Source organism: Acanthisitta chloris, unplaced genomic scaffold (genome assembly GCF_000695815.1).
Source record: "Acanthisitta chloris isolate BGI_N310 unplaced genomic scaffold, ASM69581v1 scaffold13039, whole genome shotgun sequence".
NCBI classification, from domain to species: domain Eukaryota; kingdom Metazoa; phylum Chordata; class Aves; order Passeriformes; family Acanthisittidae; genus Acanthisitta; species Acanthisitta chloris.
Window position 1 is genome coordinate 1 of NW_008690932.1, and position 24884 is coordinate 24884.

The following is a 24884-nucleotide window of genomic DNA, read 5'->3' on the forward strand; positions in this document are numbered from 1 at the left end:
TCCAACACGGTTGATTCTATGATTCTACCCTCTTGCTCTTGCAATGAAGATCATTTCCCATATTCCTTGTTTTGAAATCTTACCTCTCTCCAAGGAAAAATATTTGTATCGGATTTTAGACGTCCTTTCTCTTAGCTTTTGTTAGTGATACAGTGTCCCTTCTGCTGTTCCAATAGCAGCACCACATGCATGGTGAGGAACCTCTGTCTGTGCCTGTCTCAGACTGATTTCTGCCTTCTTGCACACTGCTTCAGCTGGACCTGCCATTCTAGCTGAGGACGTCCTATTGTCCTGTATAAGAGCGCTGCATTCTTTGACTCTGCTGGTTGAGTCCCTGCCCAAAATATCCTATTTTTTTTGCCTTTCTCACTGTTGTGATAGATTAGGGCTTACTGGCTAGATCATAGTCCCCTTGAGTGGTTTTTAATTTGTTATTAGTGTGGCTACAGTGTAGACATCTGTATTTAAGCTGATTGCCCTAAACTCCTCCAGTGGTCTCAGAAGTCATTTGAGATCAAATTAATGGAATCTAAAGCACAATTCATTTCATCTGCAAGAAGGTGTCTAACTAGTCAAATGAATCACACCTTAGAATGCTGATTACTCTTTTCTGACCTTAAAAATACAACCAAACTAGTCAAGGATAGATTTAGACATTGCACATATCCAAATCAAGAGAAAATGAATTTGTCTTCTTGTGTTTCAGAATATTTCCTTTTTTCTTTTTTTACCTTTATTGTCCTTTTTTCCCCATTTATGTCTTCACAAATTAATTCACTTCCACTGCATAAGTATACTCATTTAATGTTATGTTTTAGATCTCTAATCATCTCTCTCAGCATGTGGACAGGCATTGAATTAAACACAGGTCTAACAGGCTAACTTTATATCTTTTTTTATAATATCTTACAACTTTAAAATATGCATATAACAAAGCCTTGTGCTTCTGATTGTGCAGAGGATGCTGGGCCTTATAGTTAAGGATATCTGGTGTCTTCTATATTACTGGAAAACAACTGAAATTGCAAAAGGCAACATCTTGAAAGTTTTTCTTGGAAAGCTCATGAGTAATATCTTCTGCTTAGTCTAGAATGACTTTGTTTTGTCTTTACTTTTCAAATTCATCTTTGCAATTGCAGCATACAAATTTTACTAAGATCTATAGAACATTTTTAATTTAAGTTGAAGAAAATCACATGGACCTTGTCTTTTCTCTTCTTGGCAATTAGGGTGTCTGTTGACAGAGAGAAAATTCTTTTTGTGTAACGTTCATACATTCTGTGTTTCATAGCAAGTGACAAAATCCTAAGACAGTTCAGTGTGTTATAGTTTATATTATTGGCATATTATTATCACAGTTCTAAAATTGTGAGATGCAGGATTATTTTTTCTTTGCATATTCTTTGCCATGCTTTAATTAATCTGGGTGATTCTATAGGAATTCTAGTATAGTACTGTCATGGTTTAACCCAGCCACCAAACACCATGCAGCCACTCGATCACTCCCCTACCAGCAGGATGGGGAAGAGAATCTGAATGGTAAAAGCTAGAAAAACTCATGGGTTGAGATAAAGACAAGTTCAATAGGGAAAGCAAAAGCTGCACATACAAGTAAAGCTAAACAAGGAATTCATTCACTGCTTCCCACAGGCAGGTGTTCATCTACCTCCAGGAGAGCATATGAACAACAGTTACTTGGGAAGACAAATGCCATAACTCCAAATGTTCCCCCTCCCTCCTTCTTCCTTCCACTTTATGTACTGAATGTGATGTCATATGGTATGGAATATCCCTTTAGTCAGTTTGGGTAACCTGTCCCAGCTGTATCTCTTCCCAAACTCCCATACACCCCCAACGTCCTTGCCAGTGTGGCAGTACAGAGCATGATAAAGACCTTGGCTCTGTGTAAACTCTGCTCAACAATAACAAAAAATCTCTGCATTATCAACCCTGTGTTCAGCACAAGTCCTAAACATAGCCCCATACTAGTCACTGTGAAGAAAGTTAACTCTACTTCAGCCCAAACCAGTACAAGTACCTATTCCATTTTGTATTAAAGTTGCTGGTATTGTCATATAAAGTTGAAAGGAACTGAAACTATGTGAACTCTACAACTCCCTGAAAGGAGGTTGGAGTCAGGTGGGGGTTGATCTCTTCTCCCAGGCAACCAGCAGTAGGACCAGAGGGCACAGACTCAAGCTCTGCCAGGGGAGGTTTAGGTTGGATATTAGGAAGAAATTTTTTGACAGCGAGAGTAATCCGGCATTGGGATGGGCTGCCCGAGGAGGTGGTGGATTCACCATCCCTGGAGGTTTTCAAGACAGGACTGGATGTGGCACTTAGTGCCATGGTCTAGTAGTGATGGTAGAGTTGGACTAGATCTCAGAGGTCTTTTCCAACCTGGTTGATTTTATGATTCTATGAAATAAACTTGGGAGATTTATGCTGCCATAGAAGTAGTAAGATGTAGGACCCCATCCTGCTTCCACAGAATAATGTTCCAAAGAGTGCTCCCATTTATTTTAATAGTGCAGATCAGAATATGGATGAATCTTCAGTAAAACAAAGTGAATCAAGACAAGGCTAATGCGTGGTTTAACTTATGACCATTTTATTTATTATGCAAACAGACACACACACACGAAGACAGCCCTCTGCACAAGCAAGTTATCAGTCTGTTATTTCTTGTTTATGGGCATGAGTTCACTTTGGCTTTGTTTGTCAACTTTACATCTATTTATGAAGCTGTAGATAGTTTTAATGAGCCCCATGAATGTTATTAGGAGCTGAAAGTGTATGCAGGATAAAGCAATAAAAAATGATTCATGCGCAGTTTGCTATCATGGCATTGCCAACAATGCTTGTAAAATACTTTGAGATCCTTAGATTAAAGCTGTCTTAACCTAAATTATGGGATGTTGATTTTATTTATGTGATGACACGTATGCACATACAGATACAGATTGAGAGGCAAAGCTCTACAAAAACCTAAGGTGTGACTGAATTGTAAATATTCAGGCCAGTAATTATATACTATAGGAATAATATTCTTGAGATAATACATTAAATATAGCTCAATGATCAAATGAAACATAGAAGAACTGAATTAGATAGCATTGTAACTTCACAATTTCAAGTTCTTATTTTCTGTTCTACCCAAAATATGTTTTGATGGTTAATGACAATGCTGCATCCAAAGTTCCTCAGAACCCTAGTGTGGTGCAATACATTTCTCTGCTTCAGAGAGCTGTGTTTAAAGAAGTATTGCTAGTCAGGGTCCTTTCTCTTTTTACCTTCTCCTCGTCTATATTCACCACACACATAATCACTGCTACTCCAGTAGTAAAATGTAGTATTGTCTCCAGCCAGTCTTTCACTTCATTCTTCTGCTGTTCTAATTCTTTTATAGATTTCTGTACAAGTCACTGAGAAACATTTATTGAGAAGATTCACAGTGATCACTCAGTAAGCTTATATAGCTGCAAAAAAGTGTTCCACTTTCCTTTTCTTCCTTTCCACGGTCTAACAGTTGCACACAAAAATGACCTCTATCCAGGAGCATGCCTTAGTTACAATTACAGGAGCCTTCTGCATGACTTAAGCTGGCTAATTAAAATTCTCATTAAAATCTGAGCCATTGAAGCAGAGAGTCAATATATCATTTCTTTCCACTTTACAGTTTGTTTTTTTCAGCATCTAATAGCCTTCACAGGGATCATTCCATTCATTCATAAGCCTGTAAGTAGTTGTATTCTGGCCCATATTTCCAAAAATGGCCTTATACTTGGCATAATTGCAGTGTTCTGGACTCATAAAGCCCATTCAACAAAGTCCTCAGTGTATGTACACATGTGGTTTCAGTTCAATTAGTTAGTTGAGATTTAAAATTTTCCAGTGACTGAAGATAACTGCTTTTGACTGTTTAGCCCCAGTTTCTGATGCATGAAATCTAGGATTCTCCTGTGATGTCTCAGAAGTTGTAAAGCTTCTTATATTGTATCAGATCAGGAACCTGGGGTTCTTCCTCGCCTGTATTGCTCTTTGAGGCAATCTTCCAGGCATCTCTGCCCCAAAATGTTTGCATGGTGTTGACAAGGTATTGCATACTTGAAAATAGGTACCCCTGAGCTTTTATATTTAATGGAAAAAAAAGTTAAGCACATGTATATACAAATGAAGTTTAGAAATCTGTTTATAAATGGATCTCCGTGAAGAGTGTCATCAGAGGAACAATTTCTTATTTTTAGAGACCAGCTCAAATTACATAGTGGAATTTTTTTGTTTCACCCTTTCACCTTCATGGACTTCCAGCTATATCTACACACAGAGTCATTACACAGTTGTAGTGAGAAAGAAATGAAATTCACACTGAAAGCAGCTGTTAATCTTTAGTTTAGATTTATTAGCACTGCCCCAGCTGGTCTGATGGAGAACACTTCATTAATTTTCATAGATGCCCCTCAGAGGGTGACTAAAGAAAAACTAATCTGATTGCAAGTATATGTTACTATTCTTTCTATTTTTTAATGTTTGTGTATAATGGATTGCCGAATGGATGGGAAAGCATAGTGATGCTGAAACTGGTTTTTAATTACAATATTTTCACTTCTTTTCAGTATACCTCTGCTCTAACCTATGATGCTGTTCAAGTGATGACAGAAGCTTTCCGTAATTTGCGTAAACAGAGGATTGAGATCTCCAGAAGAGGAAATGCTGGAGATTGTCTTGCAAATCCAGCTGTACCCTGGGGTCATGGTGTAGAAATAGAAAGGGCATTGAAACAGGTAGCTTCCCTGGAGTGGATGCTGGGATGAGTGCATGTGTGAAATTCTCTATGAATGCTTGGAAATAATCTTCCAGCCTCCTAACCTGTCTGGATCTTCCTGGGAATAATGTGGAAGTGAAGTCCTCAGGAATCTGTCTAAGATAAAATATCACTGTCGTGGTTTAACCTCAGCCAGCAATCACACAGCCGCTTGCTTGCTCCCCCACCAGCAGGACTATGGAGAGAAGCAGAAGGGTAAAAGCTAGAAAACCTCATGGGTTGAGATGAAAACAGTTTAATAGAGAAAGTAAAAGTAATGTGCACAAGCAAAGCAAAACAAAGAATTAATTCACTGCTTCCCATGGGCAGGAGGTGTTCAGCCATCTCCAGGAGAGCAGGGCCCCATCACACATAACTGTTACTTGGGAAGACAAATGCCACCACTCTAAACATCCCCTCCTTCCTCCTTCTTCCTCCCACTTTATATACTGAGCATGGTGTCATATGGTATGGAATATCCCTTTGGTCAGTTTGGATCACCTGTTCCAGCTGTGTCTCCTCCCAGTCTCCCATGCACTCCCAACTTCCTTGCCAACGTGGCAGTATGGGAAGCAGAAAAGGCCTTTGCTCTGTGTAAACTCTGCTCTGCAATAACAAAAAAATCTCTGCATTATCAACCCTGTGTTCAGCACAAATCCTAAACATAACCCCATACTAGTCACTGTGAAGAAAGTTAACTCTACCACGGCCAAAAACAGCACAGTCATGTATGAAAAAAGAGTCTAAGCTGAATGTTCTTGAACTATCCGTAATCATTTGTGGAAATGCAAAACACATTTTCTAAAAAGAAGCGAGCAGTTCAACCACTTTCATCTTCATCTTCACAGGTTCAGGTGGAAGGTCTAACAGGGAATATAAAGTTTGATCAGAATGGAAAGCGAATCAATTTTACAATAAATGTCATGGAACTCAAAAGTACTGGTCCTCGGAAGGTAATTTGAATTGACTTACAGTATCTTTAAAGGTTTTACCATGCTAATGGGTAAAGGTAGGTAATGAAACATTGGATTAATTAAAGCATGAGTCGTGATAATATTTATTCATGGGTGTATTCTACAGTGGGCTTGGAGAACAATGTAAAAGTATATATTATTTCCTTCTAACAAATATGAATTCTTATTTCTGGTAAGTACTACATATGACTATTCTCCTTTCAGTTTTGAGGATTAAACATTTTGCTCTCTCATCTGAATTGCTAAACGTGAGCCACTATTTGAGGAAAAACACTTCTGAATGACAAAAGCTGGATGCAGCTTTTCAGTGATATTTTTATAAATGTGTTTATCTTTCTGCTCTAATTTCAAGTCTTTCAGGAAAAGCCTATTTCTCATGTCTTCCTAATGTGGAGTATTTCATAACCCTTTCAGTTCGATGGTGTGTGATGTTGATACTAAAACCTCATAATATGTGAATAAAAAATGGTATACCTGTTTTAGACAAAGTAATGTGAACAAATGTCATTAGTTCAATCATTTACTCTTTGTTGTAGTCTTTTGCTACATAAATAGAAGTAGTTACACTGATAAATCCATAGCTAAAATAGTTCTCTCTGAACATAAATCAAGGGCACAGTAATAACATGTTTTACACTTTCTATAAAAGTTCATATTCACTGGTGTCTGTGCATCCTATAAACTCTCTTTAGATTGGCTATTGGAGTGAAGTGGACAAAATGGTTGTGAATCCTCTTGACGGCCCTCTTGGAAATGAATCTTCAGGACTAGAGAATAAGACTATTATTGTCACCACTATTTTGGTAATTAACCTCATATTTTGTCAGAAGACAGTCTGTTCTACAATGGTTTGTTTCTTGTTGTTGTGTTAGTTTAAATATACTGTCTTCTTATTATTTGAGGTTGTGACCTGCTACTCATTGTGATACATAAATAAAATCTGGAAATTAAGGAAATATATGTGCTTCAGTATACGGTTTTGATCTGTAGAAGACAAATGGTCATTGATTTAGCATCCTAGAAATTTAACATTTTTAAACCTGAAATTGGAAATTAAATACCTGCTTTCAAAGGAGAGGAACTTTCTGGGAGGCAGAACCATAGTGTTAATTTGAGAGAATAGAATCTGGAAAACAGCTAAGAGACTGGTTCTTATGCTTCAGGATTGTAGCTGCTATGGATTGGTGAAGTGTAAAATAAAATGCTATAATTGTATTCTGATTGTTTAGAAAATAATGTTATGTACTGTCGTAGAACAGCATTTTTCTGTAAATTACACAGCTTCTTTATCAGCTTTGACAAGTCATAGATTAGCATAGGTATTTATCTGGATGCAAGGGTAGTTCTGTAACAACTTAGCAAAGAGGAGATATGTTACTTTAATGTGATTTATGACTCATCACCAGTTTTGATGATGATAGACCTTTAGTGCATAGTTATAGATGTCTTACCTATTGTTTGTGTAGTAATTCAATAAAAATACAGCCTGGGGAGCCTGAAGTGTTTTCCCAGGGAGCAATGTGGTCTTGTATTAAGACAATGAAAGCAACTAAATACCTTTGCCTTCTTCCATCCAAACTGTATGAGAGAAAGAAACTGATTATGGAATTTACTCTTTCTTCTCTGAACGCATTACTCCTGTTAACATTCATGGTCATTATTAACATACTTCTGGGAATCACTATGCCTGTAAGTATTGTTATTTGTGTATGACTGTGGAGAATGCAGCTTTTAAATGTGTTAAAGATATGTCACATTAATAATTAACAACTAGCTTATACCTAGCATGTATTATTCAGATGGTATCTGCTCTCTTTTCTTTCACATGTAAAAGGAAACATATTAATCTATTAAGTGTACAACTGATTCATCTGTCTCTTTACCAAGTAGCTAAGGCAAGTTCTTTCTGTGCAGGAGTCCCCATATGTCATGATGAAGAAAAACCATGAAATGCTTGAAGGAAATGATCGATATGAGGGCTATTGTGTGGACTTAGCTACAGAAATTGCTAAACACTGTGGATTCAAATATAAGCTCACAATTGTTGGGGATGGCAAGTATGGGGCAAGGGATGCAGACACGAAAATCTGGAATGGGATGGTTGGAGAACTTGTTTATGGGGTAAGAATATCTTCTATAATAAAGCCATTAAAGATGACTGATGGAAGGAGTGGGATTTGGTTTCATTTTCTCTGTAGAATATAGGAAAAATTATCTAATTCATTTGATAGAGAGTTAGCAACTTGTATTAGTATGAAAAATTTTGAAAGTAAACCATGCAGTTATATTTTAAATGAAAATGAAGTTGGGGGAAGTGAGTGCGTAATTCATCCTTTTGATCAGGTGGAAAGCAATGTATTTTAAAATTTTACGTGTCATATACTTTTGAAAGGACATATGTGAAAACAGAAGCTTGGAATACACCAACCATATGGTTATATGTATTTCAGTAAGAGTTCAACTCAAAAATTCTGAAATTCTCCATAGGATGTTCTTGGTGAAACAAATGTTGTGGGTGTCTCTGCTGTCCTATTTTCCATTTATGAAATGCAATAGAAACTAAGTAATTCTTTGCTCTGTTCATTGAATTTGCTATTATTTGCTTTTTTCTTCCTTTTCAGAAAGCCGATATTGCAATCGCTCCATTAACTATAACATTGGTGAGAGAAGAGGTGATTGACTTCTCAAAGCCCTTTATGAGCCTGGGGATATCAATAATGATCAAGAAGCCTCAGAAGTCCAAACCAGGAGTGTTTTCATTTCTTGATCCGTTAGCATATGAAATCTGGATGTGCATTGTTTTTGCCTACATTGGGGTCAGTGTAGTTTTATTCCTGGTCAGCAGATTTAGCCCATACGAGTGGCACACTGAGGAATTTGAAGATGGAAGAGAAACGCAAACTAATGAATCAACTAATGAATTTGGGATATTTAATAGTCTCTGGTTTTCCCTGGGTGCCTTTATGCAGCAAGGATGCGATATTTCGCCAAGGTTGGTTACTCACTCATTTCAACTTTGTGCATTTTTGGTCTCAGCCATCTCAGCCAGAGGAGGTTCATGGTGAATATATTTTCACTCTTGGAAAGAAATTAATTGCTCTTTTCTCTCCCTAGAATCACAGAAGTCTTTGAATTAAAAGCACTTTTCTGTGACATAGGGTCATGATGTATTTGGTCGATACTCTCGTAATGTCGATCATGTATTTGCCAAGTGAAGTTATATACACCATGCAGAGACTGTAAAATGCATAAGGTTCACATCATTCCATGCCTTCTTGGAGGGGTACCGTGTTTTTGCTGCATATTCCCATTTTACAGTTGACAGTGCATATAGTTCACAACAACTGTAATGGGAAAAAAGGGTAACATGATAGTCACAAACTACACAGACAGCACTTTCTCTCTAAAACTCACTACATGTCATAACACAGTTATTAACCCACTGTTACTCCCCAGGAGGGCCTTGAACTGAAATAAAAGTCATGTGATGGCTTTAATTTCATGTGCATAGTTGCAAAACACTGCTGTTTTTCCATGGCCTAGTTTTAGAAAAGTCACAAAGGAAATTGTTAAAATGAATCTGAAGGTCCAGTTTATAAGTGCTTAATTCCTCATGGATTTTCACCTACTTTATTAGGGACAACTGTAAAGCACTTAAGTTAATTTCTTTGCAGCTCATTAGATATTCTATTTCCCTTGTGCGCAAGTGGTTCTAGCCTTGATTCAGCGAAGTGGTAAGTAGGTAGGTAAATACTTGCTGCTTGAAGGAACTATAGTAACAAGTTAAATAGGGCATCTAGATTTAAGGAAATCAGATCTGAAGACTTACCTAATTATATGAAGCAGTTTTTTGTAAACATCCTGAATTAAGACAGGGAACAGGTCAATTTCTAGTGGGTCTAGTAGTTGGTGTACAAAATAAATCACACCAAGGGACCGTTTCTTAGGTATAAGTCATGCATCCCGAAAGGTAACAGCAGGTTTTCAAGCTGTTCTACTGCAGAAATAACAGAGCATTTATTGTGTGAGAACTCTAGCAATTTTGTGCAAAGGTTGCCGTATCATAGTGAGAGATGCCAGCCTTTATGGTGAAGGATGCAATGGATTTGGCATGTAACATAGTAAGAATTATATACACTAAACAAGGTAGTGAAAAGAGCAAATTTTAGCAGGTTATGAGAAGCTTTGTTAATTTCAGTCCTGTGGAGGTTTTTTATCGATTACACACTTTACAAGTTTAGTTGTTGGCAAAGTCCCCTATTAGCTACAAAACTATTTTTATAGAATAAAGACCATAGTAGAATAATGATTTTTTTGTTAGGATTATTATTTTACTGGCTATGAAAACACAACAGCTGTTTGATAGCTTTTGATAGGTAATGGAAGAATAACAATAGCAAATGGTCATCATAAAAAGTGCATGAAACTCAAATAATTTTGGATACTTAAGATTTAGTTTCAGTGAGGTGTTTAACAGCACTTCATTTCATTACAAACCTAACTTTGAGGAAAGTGGTTAATTTGTATATTGTCTGTTTATTATAAAGATAGAAAAGGACTGAAAACACTTCAGTTATTTTTGGTTTTGCACCAAAACTATCACTATGGAATTTGAACTCTTTGGAGATGAATCAGAGTAAATATGAAAATGAGTACCTTCAGGCATCAGCAAAATATCTTTTTGAAGTTAAATTTTGCACTACTGCTGTAATTTCTCTAATAAAAATGACAACCACTGTAAGAATTTTAGAGCAGACAAGAAACTGGGGCTCCCCAACTCTGAAATAGAAGGTGGTGCCGAGTAAGACTGGACCACCTGAAAATGGTCTGTAATGGCAGTTCCCTGTTGCCTGATGGGTAGCACAGAAACAACAGAGTAATACATTATATGATAATGACGACTGAAAGTAAAGTTTTGCCCATCTCTTTTGAGATGTGAGTGTACTCTGTTCTGCCAGATAATACCTTTCTAAGTATAAGATATAACGCACAAATTTCTGTAATTGTGCACAGAAACTGGTATTTTGGTACTTAATGGTCTGGTAAATTAGGTGCTTCAAGTGTAGGTTCATACTGGCATAGAAGGGTCAGCCTTTAGAAACTTTTCGAAACATACATAAATAATGATTTATTTAACTGGGACAGACTTTCTGGGGAAATACAAATGACAGCCCAAATTTTACTTATAAAATGTCATGTGGGAGCATAATATCTGGATTGGTATTGACCTTCTTCTTTGTTCACAAAGTCAATGCCAACTTTGCTCACAGATCCTGGCCTTTTGAAGATTATTGTCATTTATAGAGGGTGTCATCAGTACAATATAAAGTGCCATAAAATTTGTGGTTATGAAATACATATTGACAGAGATTTTTACCTTGCAAATATCATAGTATGTTAAGGTGTTGGCTTGCACCTTTGAGATCATCTAGTCCCACCCACCCATGCCATTGGCAGGTACACCTCCCACTAGACTAGGTTGCTCAAGGCCCCATCCAATCTGGCCTTGAACACCACTGCAATCTGTAATATAATATAATCAATATATCATATAATTCAATATTTTACTTGTAGAATTGTTTTATTCTCCTATTGCCTCTATGTCAAAGTAATTATGTAATAATTCTTCAAATGTGACAGCATGTTGGCAGAATACTTCTCAGTTTAGAGGGAACTTGAAATACGTTTTTTCCTGTGGTCCTTTTATAATAACACATTGTGGACCTCTTCTGACTTGATTTTCATATAGTGGAGTGAATTAGTGAGTCTTTTGTGACATTGAATAAATCTTTTAATATCAGAATTACCACTGAGATTTTATACAAGAGCAGTTAGTAAAATTTATTTGACAAGAATTGGTTCTATTTGGTTTTGTTCCCAGTTTAATAAATCTGCTTTACATAACTATCATGTTTAAATGTATATGTATAGTTACATCTATCTATATATTCTATGTCAGAATTAGTTTGTAGTCTCATTCACAGTACAGTAGGCTGGGTGAGTGATTTCTAATTTGTTTTCTTAATAGATAGACATATCAAGACATACCTAACCTACTGCAATGCCTTAGTACTAGGCTTTCAACTACATTCATATGTCTGCCAAATAATTAAGCACATCTCCAAAGATGATGTAATTCTTCCTATAAAGTCTTGCTTGGAAACAAAGTAGTAGTAATTTCAAAGTTTAAAAGATCATAGAAAAAAAAGTCATTCGACAATAATGCAATATCAATATTTCTCTTAGATTAGTTTTCTAGTATTGAAAATTATTGAATTGAGTTGTGTGCTCTATGCTGTTTTGTATATTTTCTTGAGTTCTCTTTTCTTCTTTCTTCTTGAGCAGGAGATGCAAAACACAGATCCATAAGAGCCCACCTGCTGCAGTTACAAACATCAGATTATTATTTTTTTAAAATATACTTTCTTCACCATTTTTCTGTATTATTATCACTGATTGTGTCATGTCCAGTCCTCAGTTTCTTAAGTGCTTGTTTATTTCAAAAGTTGTGTGCACTTACCAGTCTATAGATATTCCCTGGGCCTGCTTGTATTACAAATAATGCTATTTGTTTCCCAATATAGATTGTCCACAGCAGTATAAGTCATTGTCTTGTGGCAATCAGTCTTTGTCTGAATGTCTTAGGAAAACAATCAAGCTAAAGGCACTTGTTTTAAAAGTGCATACTGCTTTATCTGAAAGCAGTGTTTCGCTGATTTTCTTTGATCCTCTTCATAATGTCACACAAAATCACTTCAGAGGGAACAACAAGCTTATGTGTTAAATATAGCACATTATGATGGGAGCAGTTTCCTCCAAGGGTGTTTGGAACTTTGAAGAACTGGATCACTAAGTTCTCCCAAAAGTAAACTCTGGAGTCCTGATTTCAGCGAAGTCCAGGAGCTATAGTGGAGTATGCTTTGGTTTCCCATCTGATGAGTATGCAGAGCTGTGCGGCGAGATAGCCTGAAATGCTTCCCTATAGTATAATGCATCATTTGTGTAAAACTGATAACATGTGTTCCTTTTTAGGACTTTCATTTCACTTTACAAATCCATTTCATACTTGTTATTAGATCCCTGTCGGGGCGCATTGTTGGAGGTGTGTGGTGGTTCTTTACCCTCATCATAATCTCATCCTACACGGCTAACTTAGCTGCCTTCCTGACGGTTGAGAGGATGGTGTCTCCCATTGAAAGTGCAGAGGATCTTTCCAAGCAAACAGAAATTGCTTATGGGACATTAGATTCTGGCTCCACTAAAGAGTTTTTTAGGGTAAGAATTTCTACTTTTTAGATTATTTTTTTAGATTGTTTTAAATAGGTCTTCATTCATGTAAATGTTTTTCCTAGGCATTATTAAAAGATTGCTATAAAAATGTGAAGTGTGCAGCCCAACTCATAAGTGATTTTGTTTATTTATTATTACTGCATTTTTTATCTATGTACAAATATGAGGGTCTTGTTACAAAATACGCAAAGCAAATGACCTTAAAACTGTTCCACTACAAAGTGAACAAAATGTGTTTGGAGAAGGGAGTTGATGTCACTTATCTGTTTAATAGCTCTGCTATATTTTAGGTACTCACACAGTGAGTAAGAAAGAAAATGGGAAGGTGCACATTCATGTTTTAGTAAGTATTCCATGTGATATTTCAAGCTTGCAGATAGGGAATGGGATATAATCTGTTTGGCTGCTGTAATATCACAGAATCAGTCAGGTTGGAAGGGATCACAGTGGGTCATCTGGTCCAACCTCCCTGCTCAAGCAGAGTCATTCTAGGGCACATGGCACAGGATTGTGTCCAGACAGTTCTTGAGTATCTCCAGTGAGGAAGAATCCACAACCTCTCTGGCAGCGTGTTCCAGTGTGCAGTGACTCACACAGTAAAGAAGTTCTGTGTATGAGTAAATACATGCCTGCTTTTGAAAGCAGCTTTTATTTGTATCTGCATTACAGTAATGCCTTATAAGCCTGTCAGTCCTTACCTTCTGCCTCTGTGCATTGCAGGTTTAAAAATACATGAAACTTAAAATGTGTGAGTCTCAGGCTGGGTTTGAGACACCAGCTAGCATGGTGAAATTCACCTAGCAAATGAGTGAGAGACTAAGGCTGCTGGGAAAAAAAAGCAGAATGACTTTGCCTTGTCTGTGTCCTCTATGTGTCTCTCCCTGTAAGATGGAAGTGCATCTGAAGTGCTAAAGTAGAAGAAAAAAAAGTTGTTTTCATGTTTTTCAATGGATGATGTTAGGTTTAAACAAAATGTATTTTAAAATAGCTATAAATAATTCATTTACATTTCAAAGATAGCCTGACATTAAAAATGAAATGAAACAGGTTCTCAAAATTATTTTTTATACTGTGTAATTAGAGCAGTGGCTGCTAGATTATGGTTTTCACTGGATCCTGTAATGCCTACTTAACTGGTAATGTGCTATATAGTAACCATACTTGTCTCAATTGTAGAAAAGCATGACTTTCTGATTTTGATGATAGGTTCAGTAGTAATACCTGCTGCTGATTGTATTCCTGTTGGCTAAACCAAAATTAACATCAGGTGTGTAAGCTAGTAAAAATGAGATTGGGTTTGTGGTAAGAGTTTTTAGAAGCATTTAGAAGCATACAGGCATGTTTCTGGTTTTGTGAACATAAACCTTTTAGATCATGGCTGTACTGGGGATTAAGTGTAAACAGACAGTAGGTCACTTCTTTTGAATAGTTTCTCTTTCAAGATTTTTAACTTTGCTTTTTTAAAAGAAAAAATGTATGTGCACGCATTAGTACGAAGTTATGCTCATAGCACATGCATACATATTTCCACTTTATATTCTTAGCATATATATGTAGACCTATTTCTGCTTTTACACAAATAGTGTTCCTGGTGATTACTTGATCATTAACAACTTATTTTGTAAAGATCAGGTGAAGGCTTTGTGAGGGCATATTCTTCATGTTTTGTTAAGTTACCTTCAGCTCCACACAAACAAGGCTCTAATGATTGCTGGAAATTTATTCTCAGCAATTTCTATCACAAATAAGCTGGTGCATTATCTGCAATAGAACTTCTTCACCTAATAGCTCCATGTACCATTTGCTAAAAATCACTTAAACCTGCCCAATTATTTTTCAAGAAATAGCAGCTGTCAGAATTTCTTTTTAGGAGGCCTGAAGTTCAAGGTTCAAGAATGATACTCACTCTGCTGAAGGCAATGTGAAAGGAATCTGTAGCACTGAAGAGAGTAAAATCTCACCTAGAGTATATCTATATTCTGCCTGGGTTGGAGTTGATGTGTGATTTTTATATGACCTGAAATTAGGATGCAAATTCTTTGTACAGCTGGAAAAAACTTGAGGGTTCCCCTAGTAGCAAGCTAAAATGGTCTAGCTTTGTCAGTGTCAGGAATGAAAAGAAGCATTTGGATTTTTTCAGTTAGTCTGTTTTCAAGAAGTGGTGTTATTTGCAAATTTGTTTCCTATTGATGGAATGTATACTGAATCTTCACTAGTAAAGTCCTAATTCCTGGAACAGCACAAAATTAAGAATAGTTGTGTACTGGGGATGTGAACAGTAAACTGAATTTTCTTAGCCACTAAAACATGTTTTCTGATATGCTTACACAATTGAAAAAGAGATGTTTTGCAGTATTTCTCAAAAAGAAATTCTCAGCAGCAAGCTACATGGTGAAAGTTAGCTGAAAAATCCTATCCTGAATGGCTGAATATATGTAAGCAACATTAATTGAAAGAGGTGCGTTCAAGTTTCGTCCTGCTCACCACACACCCTACAGGCAGTAGGCATACAAGCTAGTCCATGTTGCTTGAATTGAGGATAGCATCCTTGGCATTCATCACGAAAGATGAATTGCCTTTGCACTTTACCCTAATTTAGGTACACACTCACTAGCTAGTAAGAGATATTCTTGCCAACAGTGAGTAGAGCATCAGTTGGCACTGCATCAAGAAACATAACTGAGAAAAAGAGATGAAAAGACATTGTACTCTAGTGTTTCTAGTCCTGCTTTAAGATGAGAAGCAGAAACTTGGTACATTCTACATAGGAAATACCAGTGCATAAATAATGGATTTCTGCGTATTTTTTAAAGAAAAAGGAAGAAAGTAAAAGATAATGACACAGCTTTGCTGATCAGTAAACATCAGAAGGATACTATTAGTTCTTAGTAATAATGTTACAGAAAATTTTATAGATATGTATCTATACATACAGACATTTTTCTATAAGGGCAGATCTATCACGTCGCTGTAAATACCAGAATATGTAGTAGTTTTCCTGAGAAAATCTCCAGGTTGGTACTAGTAGAAGTGCAAGTGTGACCCAAGTCTACAGAATTCTGTTCCACTGAGTTGGGATATTTACCTCTTCTGATATTTGCTAGTGCCTCTGCTTTAAAGACAGTGCTTGTAGAGTTCTTAGTGCCACTGAAAGCCTAAACAAAGACACACAGTTCATTAGTGTTTCATTTTCTCTTGGGCTATGGGAAAAACATCAAAGAAAATATATGTGGCTGTTGTTTTCCCAAAGTGCATTGTTTTTGTCAAATCAGTAGTGGATTGTAGTGGTGAGAATGCAAATAAGTCTGCAAGCACAGCTTGGAAGATTCAGGAATCATTTCAGTTGATCTTGTGCAGGTGCATCATCTCTCTCATTCTTGGGTTGCAAATACTACTTGATGGAGTGGTAAATGGTGGGACAGTGAATAACATCACTCTGGTATGCACTAGTGACACAATCCACAGTCACATGGTATTGTTACCTTCAGTGATTTCTCAGCAGCTACGGGAAGTGCAGTTGATGCATACATTAGCCAGGACACACAGTTGAGCTTTGAAGGGGGAAAAAGTCACTAACCGAAGAAGACAGTCTACAGCTCGCCAGCCACTGCAGAATTTAATTTTAAAGCATTGTCTATATGTGTTGACTCCTGAAGTTGCCTCACTTATTTTAATGGGCTACAGCACTGGAAGAAAGAATCAAGGTAAGTATTCAAGCATTCACTGGAACATTTCCATGCTTTCCACCTGCTTGAAGGCACATTGAAAATTAATATCAAAATGATACAACAAGAACAGAAGTTAATAATTTTTACAATTCAGTCCTGGTTTTACTCTATGCCTAGCTCTGTTCTTTAAAGATATGTACAAATCTGGTGGACAACTGAAATCAATCATGCTGCCTTTTTTCCACTTTTGAAGATGAATTGTCACTAGTCCTACGTGTAAGGTAATAAGACAACTCAAAAATGAAATTATATTTTAGCAATAATGAAACTAATTTAAGAATAATTAGACTAATTTACTTTCTCTCTGCATTAGTTTTGGGTTGTGTTTTTAAAATCTCTTTGTATGCACCTATTTTTGAACCAACAGTGTGTCATGGACAGACCAATCTGTTTTCTGACTGTTTTGGTAACTTTTAAGAGTAGAACCTCTGCCAAAATAAAAGCAAGCAGAACTGCTCCATAACAAAGAAGCATCCTTTAGCTTTCACTGAAAAAACTGTGCAAAAGGTGCTTATTCTTGCTTAAGAGACAAGTTAGAGAATGAAAAGCTGGGCATTAGAAGCGTGCTGGAAGGATGATAATCCTTACAGTCTCGCAAAGAAATCATCTTGCATAGTGGAAAGACAAAGAATTGACAAGAAACCTTGAGTCATTTCTCCTGCAAAAGTGTTGTCTTTTGGGAGGCAAAGAAAATTTGGCCTGAAGGAAAGCAGTAGTGTCTTTTCTGAAGATCTTCAACATGGCCTAGTGCCTAGTTTTATAAGTATTTTGAAATATTTTTTTTAACTTGTAAAAGTATTAAGTTTAAAGTTTAAAGTTGAAGTGAAGTTAAGTTAGTTTAAAGTTAAAAGTTTAAGTGATAAGATTGCATTACAAGAGGTTATGCGAAAAGACAGAAGGCATGCAGCAGTCTGTCTATGAACCTCAATCTGTCTTCATGCTCTTCAGGATACTGAAATTTCTAAAAAAAAGCAATCCCACAGGAAATCTCTAAAACCAGTGAGAAGAGAAAAAAAAACTGATTTTTTTTTTTTTACTTAAATTGAGGTATAAAACTATGAATCATACTTCAGCCTCAATTTTTGAAGTTTGAGATGTAGAAGAATTATAGAACATATGTTTCCAGAGTTAAATTTTCACTAGCTCCACAGAAGCCTCTGAGAGGTGAAGGAGACAAAAGACTCAGTTATGAAACCACCTTAAGAGACAGGGGATATAGAACTGACATTTCATGAATCTGTGAAGTAGATATGATTAGAGAGTGCAGGTTTGGCTCTTTGACAGGAGAAACTGGTATATAGCTGAAATAATTATGAGAGTCAGATCTGAGCACTAGAGTTAGTGCGAAGACTACTATTTGCATCTGATAGTGAAGATACAGTTTTCTGTGATATAGAGGGTTCAAGTGATTAATTATCACTTGTTTGCTTGGCTTTTCGAGGTCCTTGCATCTGGACAACACACAAAAGTATTTAGGCCATTGTGAAAGTCTTTTAAAAGAAATAATACAGTAATCAATGTTTGCTTTTTTCCTCAAAGCATCTCTTTTTGTTATTTTTCAGGTTTCTTTTTTTTTTCCCCCTCTTTCCATATTATGCAAAATCCCAATGTCAGTGAGCCTAGTGACCAAAACTCTCTGGGACATCAGAAATTTTGTTACATATGTTACTCAGGAAACTTACTTTCTAATTAGTATTTGCATAATATTTATTAAAAATAGAATTTATTGATTTTTAATAGAATTTTCCTTCCTTAAGGATAAATTGTCTAATAAACAAAATGTCATATTTCCTGATTTCCTCTTTCAACTTTTCATAGATGTTCAAATCAAAATATGCTGTGCAGTAGGCAATTTTGTGCTGGACAAAAGAGAGTTTGGAGCTGTATAGTTTGAAGGTTCTCCAGTGTTGTGTAATCCATTGTATAAATTGCCACACATGTAAAAAGGAGTAAAAGTTCTGTTTGTGCTACTCCTGGGGGCAAATCATTTCATAATACCCCACTTGTTAGGGTTGGAGACATTCTTTTATTTTCCAGTCTATATGTGCTTATAACTAGTTTATCATCAATTGTCACAGTGCATTAATAATTCTGTAGATTTTGTTCTTCCCATTTATTTTCCTAATGCATTAATCCTGAATGAGCAGAGGTGTACATTGTATGCCATCTGAGATCTCAGTTTGCTCTCTACAAAGGCATTAATATTTCTCTCTCTTTTCTGGAAATAACTTTCTCCCAATTCTATCACACTGTTTTCTGGTAACCATTTTGATCATAGTGACAGATCTGTGTTTCTTCTGTTTATATCAACTGATGATCTTCAGTTTATTTCATATTTTCTTATTGGTCCCAAATTGCTGGCCCATGCTTTTGAACTGGAAAGTTTTGTTTCATTTTTATCATTCTAGTGATCATATATAACAAATAAACAATTTCCCATTGCCTGACTTGATGTGTTTTGATATTCCAGTTTCCTTTCCTGCAAATCATAGTCATTTCTCTCTTGAAATGTTTTCACTTTATAATATTCTCTGAAGCTGTGCATGCCATGCACTACCTTATATCAAAAGAGCTTTGAATGCTTTTTCATTCCTCAGTCCAGGCAGTATGTTTATGGTTCTAGACTCCAGGAATAGCATCTGCAGTTCTCTACAGATTTGTGACTGTTGGAGAAATTACTTTTGTGTTCTGGGATTTAGTTTATTCCCATTCCCCCAGTATAGGTGCAATAAGTTCTTTTTACTTTGCTTCCATCTTGATCATTTACTTTTCCATACCCTCGTTCCTATTACTTAGTCATAGAATCATATAGTGGTTTTGTTTGGAAGGGACATTAAAGATCACCTAGTTCCAACACCCCTGCTGTGGGCAGAAGCCCCTTCCACTAGACCAAGTTCTACAGAGTTCCATCCAGCCTGACTTTGAACACCTCCAGGGATGGGGCATCCACAGCTTCTCTGGGCAACCTGTTTCAGTTCAAGTGTTCCAGTCTTCCTGTGTGTTAATCTCATCAAAAACAAAGCTAAAGTATACAGTTAGATTATGGTTCTTTGTGCAGATTGTCTTTTTTGTTCTTTGCATTTCTTCCCACACAGCAGATATACTTTCCTTTCTGTCATTCTTTTTTTTACTTGTGAGATTTGCAAACCTGCTGGTGTTTGGGGTGTTTTTTCAATTCAGATTATACCACATACCGTTTCCTTCATTTTATCAGGTTTCACCTGATCAAATCAAGATCCTACTTAAAAACCTACATTTGTATTACAGTGATGTTGCAAAGCTGTAGTACTAGATGCTACAACATGACTGTAGTACAGTTGTCCTTCTTATCAGTAGGTTTATTACAGTAAAGTTAGTTCTAGGAGTGGACAGCAGACTTCCCTTGTGATCAGCACTTCAGAATCGCAGAAATTAGTTTTTATGACATTTATCTGAGTTTTTCAAGAAATTCCTTTGAAATAGTCTGCTTTGATTTTATGAATATGCTGAATGATGGGGAGGAATTTCAATTCTGAGGAAACTGAAATCAGTAAGTCTCAGAGGAGGAGTAATTTCTGCAGGTATTTTAACGGCAGTTAAATGGTTTGGGAACTTTAATGTGCCTTTGTAAGACAAACTTTTGTCACTTAGCTCTTTAAGATCACATGGAGAACATGATGATTATATGACATCTTGCACATTTTTGGAAAAAAATTAAGTACACTTTTGAGGAATTAGTTCTTGGAGTAGAATGTTCTGTATTTTGTATTAGTAAGGCCAGATATATTAAAGATATTTTTGGTAGCTCAATTAAGTAGTGGAAACCGAAAAGCCATAAAACTGCATCTTTAGAAGATGTAACTTTTACCATCACTGAATAAAATTATCAATATATTACAAAATTTAGATCTATTTATTTGAACTTTCATTCACCTTAAGTATTTGCCCAACATGAACAAGGTTAAGTGCTTTAAAATGCTTAATCTTTACCTAACTAAAGAGGCTGAAAAAGGTTAGTTACGTTTTTTCTGTGGTTTTGGGGTGTGTTAATATTTGATTTGCTGCATAAATTGGCAAGTTTTGTTTGTCGGTATGCTTTTTAACTACTAGCAACAATACCAATTCCTGTCCTTTTGTTCAGTATGGAAGGTCAACAAGATGGTTTGGTTTCACAAACCATATTTGAGAAGTAGAGTTCTGTTCTCACGGTACGTGATCATCGTCTAGCAGAAAGTTAGTAGTCTCAGATATTTCTGTCAATGACATACTAATTACAGCACCCCAATTTTAGGAATAATAGGTCTTTGAATGTCAAAACAGAAAAGTTATCTGATGACCCACAAAATCCAGTTAATTAAGTTGATAAAGCTTTTCATTATTTAATTTCCTAATGAGTTTCTTAATGTAGGCAATATTTTACATTCAAATGGAGTGTGTACTTTGTAATAATAACAACCATATAATATATGATATGTTTACATTATATAAATATAAATAATAAATAATAAATATAATACTGTTGTTTCATAGCCAAAATGCCTGGTGGTGTCAGGATACTAAAAAAAAATCTGTTAGTTCCTGGGGCATTTTTGTGTCATTGTATTGTCGTAGAAGTCTTAAATAATGGAAGAGAAATTGTTCATTGTGTGTATTAGGGTCTTGTACTGTCATGTTGGTGTTGTTTGTAATACCAAAGTTATAATTAGCTTTTAACATTTCATCTATACACGAGTGTCACCTTGCAATAGCAATCAGCCACAGTAATTAAGAGCAATGCAGATAATTTCCATAGTCTTGTGTTCTTGTAGTTTAATCATATGACAATCTACAATGGTTATTTGGAGTGCATGATAGCAAGTTGCAGTGGTTTTTATGGAGCACTGCTGTCCTTTTAGGTTTTTGTTGCCATTAAAAGAATGAGGGTATACGAAAGATATGTGAAAGCCCAACTTGCACACAGGGCATCCTGCATCCACAAGGATTCTGTTTCTCATGGTTTAGTCCCCTATTCATAATGATTGCAAGCTTTTCCAAGTGCTCTTTAAGGAGATGAAGGTCCCATACTAGCTGCTGTGAAGAAAATTAACTCTGTCACAGCCAAACCCAGCGCAGCATAAGAACAAAAAATGCAGTCAACTCTAGCACTGGCCAATAACAATGCAGTATGCTTTTTTTGTTGTCGTTGTTTGTTTTACAGTGTATTTGAATTAGGATATGTGTACATGCTATTTTTAGCTATCCAATAAAGTGGATGTTATGAGTGAGTGTGTGTGTGTGTGTGCACAAAATGCTAGATGGTCTCTTAACCCTGCCATTTTCTATGTCTTTAGCTCTACCTTTGTAATAAAAGACATTCTGAAAACAAACTAATTAAGGGATTAAAATGGCACAGTTCTGAAAACAAAATGTGTTGCTAAATATATTGTGTAGAAATACAAACAAAAACCTTAGAAGTCACCTATATCCCCTAGTGGCTCTTTGCTCTTATATTTTAGGAATCTAGACAAGGTCATGGACTAGGTAGGGATTAAGACTGAGCTATATGAATTCCAGCATGATGTTTTTCAGTGTTCATAGCTGCAGAGGACTGCACAGTCATGGCAAATTCTGAGTGTGATTTCTTTTTTTATTACAGATTTTTATTTTCCTGGTTGCTGGGTCAGGTATTCCTACCTTCATGCATGCAGGAAGGACCCTGTGAGCCATCTAGTGGGAGGTTTCTTCTTAACACTTGACCATTTGCAAACCTCTTCCTTGCACCTTTTCCTGTGCAGCTGCCCAGCATATAGTACACAGCGATAGTTTACTTTTTGAATTGGCTTTTCAAAGATAGTGCAATATATAATTTTTTAGGATTCTCCTAGTTTTTAAGGTCATGTGTTTTGGGATGTTTTGGATGGAACAAGAACAATGTGTATGCAATATGGCAGATGTTCCAAGAATCTGAGAGACTTGCTATACCTTCAGCACACTGTTTTTCTCAGTAATTCTGGTTATGCTGAGTGCATCCAAGTCTTTTGATATATATGGGTATACTGAGTATTGTGAAGATCAACAGATGAGAATATGCAACAATTGGTCTGCAAGGGAACACACCAACTGTGCCAAGGTGCATGTAGATTCTGGTAATAGTTGGAAAATTGAGATGGTGGAAAACTTTTAGTGGTGCTTGGTACTGCCTGAACCTTTCACACTAATAGATGTACAGAGACCTTGGAGAAATCTGAGCCTCAAAATCTTCCTAGACTGCATTTCTGAGCATGAAAATCACGGTAAGTCTGGAAAAATGTACCGCAAGAAGAGTGAAGTCTTGTGAGATAGTGAGGCCATTACTTATGCTTTTACGCTTGATTCATTTGTTTTTGAAATGGTATGATTATAGATGTTAGAGCAGAATTGCAGTCCAGAGGTTTGTAAGATGTTTCTAGTACAGAAGAGCCTCTACTGCATTTTATCATGGTAGAGATTTGTATACCTGCACATCTAATAGTAATGTCTGACCCTGAGTTGTCATATGTTGCATTGTGCCTGCTGTATCTTTGGTAGCACTGCTTCCTTTCTGGTGATATCTAGGTACCAAACTGCTTTCCTCTATTTTTTCCCAAGTTAAAAAATAACAATCAGTTGGTAGTTAAAACTGTCAATTATAGTTATAACTACCAATTGGTTAAAGCAAAAGAAACATACTTCAGGTAACAACCTTTCTGAAGGAAATCTCTGACCTGCTGAGTTGGAGAGGCATGTGGAGTATTACAAATAAGAACAACCTTGAACCAGGTGCCTCACTATTAATGTTCCCTTTGGCTTTCACAGCAATCTTAGTTTCCTCTGTGGAGCAATCTGAAGTTTTCTAGTGTCACTGACACATTTCAGCTCACGTCTCGTTTGCATAATGCACAGCTGCAGCGAACTGCAAAAAAGATAATCTTGTTTGAGTGGGAATTTCTGATAAATATTTTGCTGAAGTTTCAGTATAGATCTTATGTTTTATTCTGGCACACCTCTTATAAAATGGAAGTAGCACTGTTGGCTTCAAATCTTTAACAGATGTAACAAATACAAAAAAAATACCCTATGACAGCATAATATTAATAGAAAAAGAGAATCTAAGTGCTGCTCTCTTTCAACGTTGGATGATAAACTTGCCTAAAAATGACATAATCATATTTTCTCAGGTGTGCTTTTGCTGTCTACATAAAGATTAGTTAATTAGGCTTCATATTGTCTCCACAGAGATCTAAAATTGCAGTATTTGATAAAATGTGGACCTATATGAAAAGTGCAGAACCATCTGTGTTTGTGAGGACTACAGCAGAAGGGGTAGCTCGAGTACGGAAGTCCAAAGGAAAATATGCCTACTTGCTGGAGTCAACTATGAATGAGTACATCGAACAAAGGAAACCCTGTGACACCATGAAAGTTGGTGGGAATTTGGATTCCAAAGGCTACGGCATCGCCACACCTAAAGGATCTTCATTAAGGTGGGTGGAATAGTATAACAATATGCTAAATGTTGTTATAGTATCCCACCTACCCTGATGTATCTTTACTGAAGTCTATGGTTTGTATAAGGATATGAGGTAACTCAAACATTGCATTTCAAACACTATATCAGAATGAACATGCCTATGCTGAAAATATTGACAAGTGTTTGGATACTTCCTTAAATTTCTTGCAGGTTTTCTAACCGTGTAAACATTCATTTTATTATTATTATTTAAACATTCCAATCTCAAGGATTGTTTTCTTATTTCTTTTCCTTTTTTTTAGATTTGCTTTTCACGTTACTAGCTTATAGTGTGAGTCTATTTCCTCATACCTTGTAGAAAACGTCGCTCTGCTCATGAAACTAAAACCGAATGGCTGCATTTGAACAGTAAACCGGAGTAACTAACAAAATGTGCCATTGTTTAAAGAGGGCTTTGTTTCGGGGAGAGGATAATGCACTATGAATTTCTTTGCACACATCTCTTTACTATGTAGTTAACTCTTTGTATTCCTATTTTGTTGTTTGTTTTTTTAGTGGAGTCACATTCAAGACACTGTTATTTGTTTGTTGTGGATGTGAGTACATTGCTGTAGAATATAGAACTCCCCATATTAGCACTC

The 24884-nt window shown here is 36.3% G+C and overlaps 1 protein-coding gene across 1 annotated transcript in view; it reads left to right on the forward strand.

The window, feature by feature from the left end:
• Positions 1-4616: 4616 nt before the first annotated feature.
• The window catches only part of LOC103809208 (glutamate receptor 2-like), a gene marked incomplete at its 5' end in the record, with an annotated part of 25733 nt that continues 5465 nt past the window's right edge, over positions 4617-24884 (forward strand). Inside the window, 7 exons of the mRNA XM_009082031.1 lie at positions 4617-4784; positions 5653-5757; positions 6471-6581; positions 7693-7899; positions 8400-8770; positions 12855-13053; positions 24009-24256. Of these exons, the coding sequence (XP_009080279.1) occupies positions 4617-4784; positions 5653-5757; positions 6471-6581; positions 7693-7899; positions 8400-8770; positions 12855-13053; positions 24009-24256 (1409 nt within the window). The remainder of the gene's footprint in view (positions 4785-5652; positions 5758-6470; positions 6582-7692; positions 7900-8399; positions 8771-12854; positions 13054-24008; positions 24257-24884) is intronic.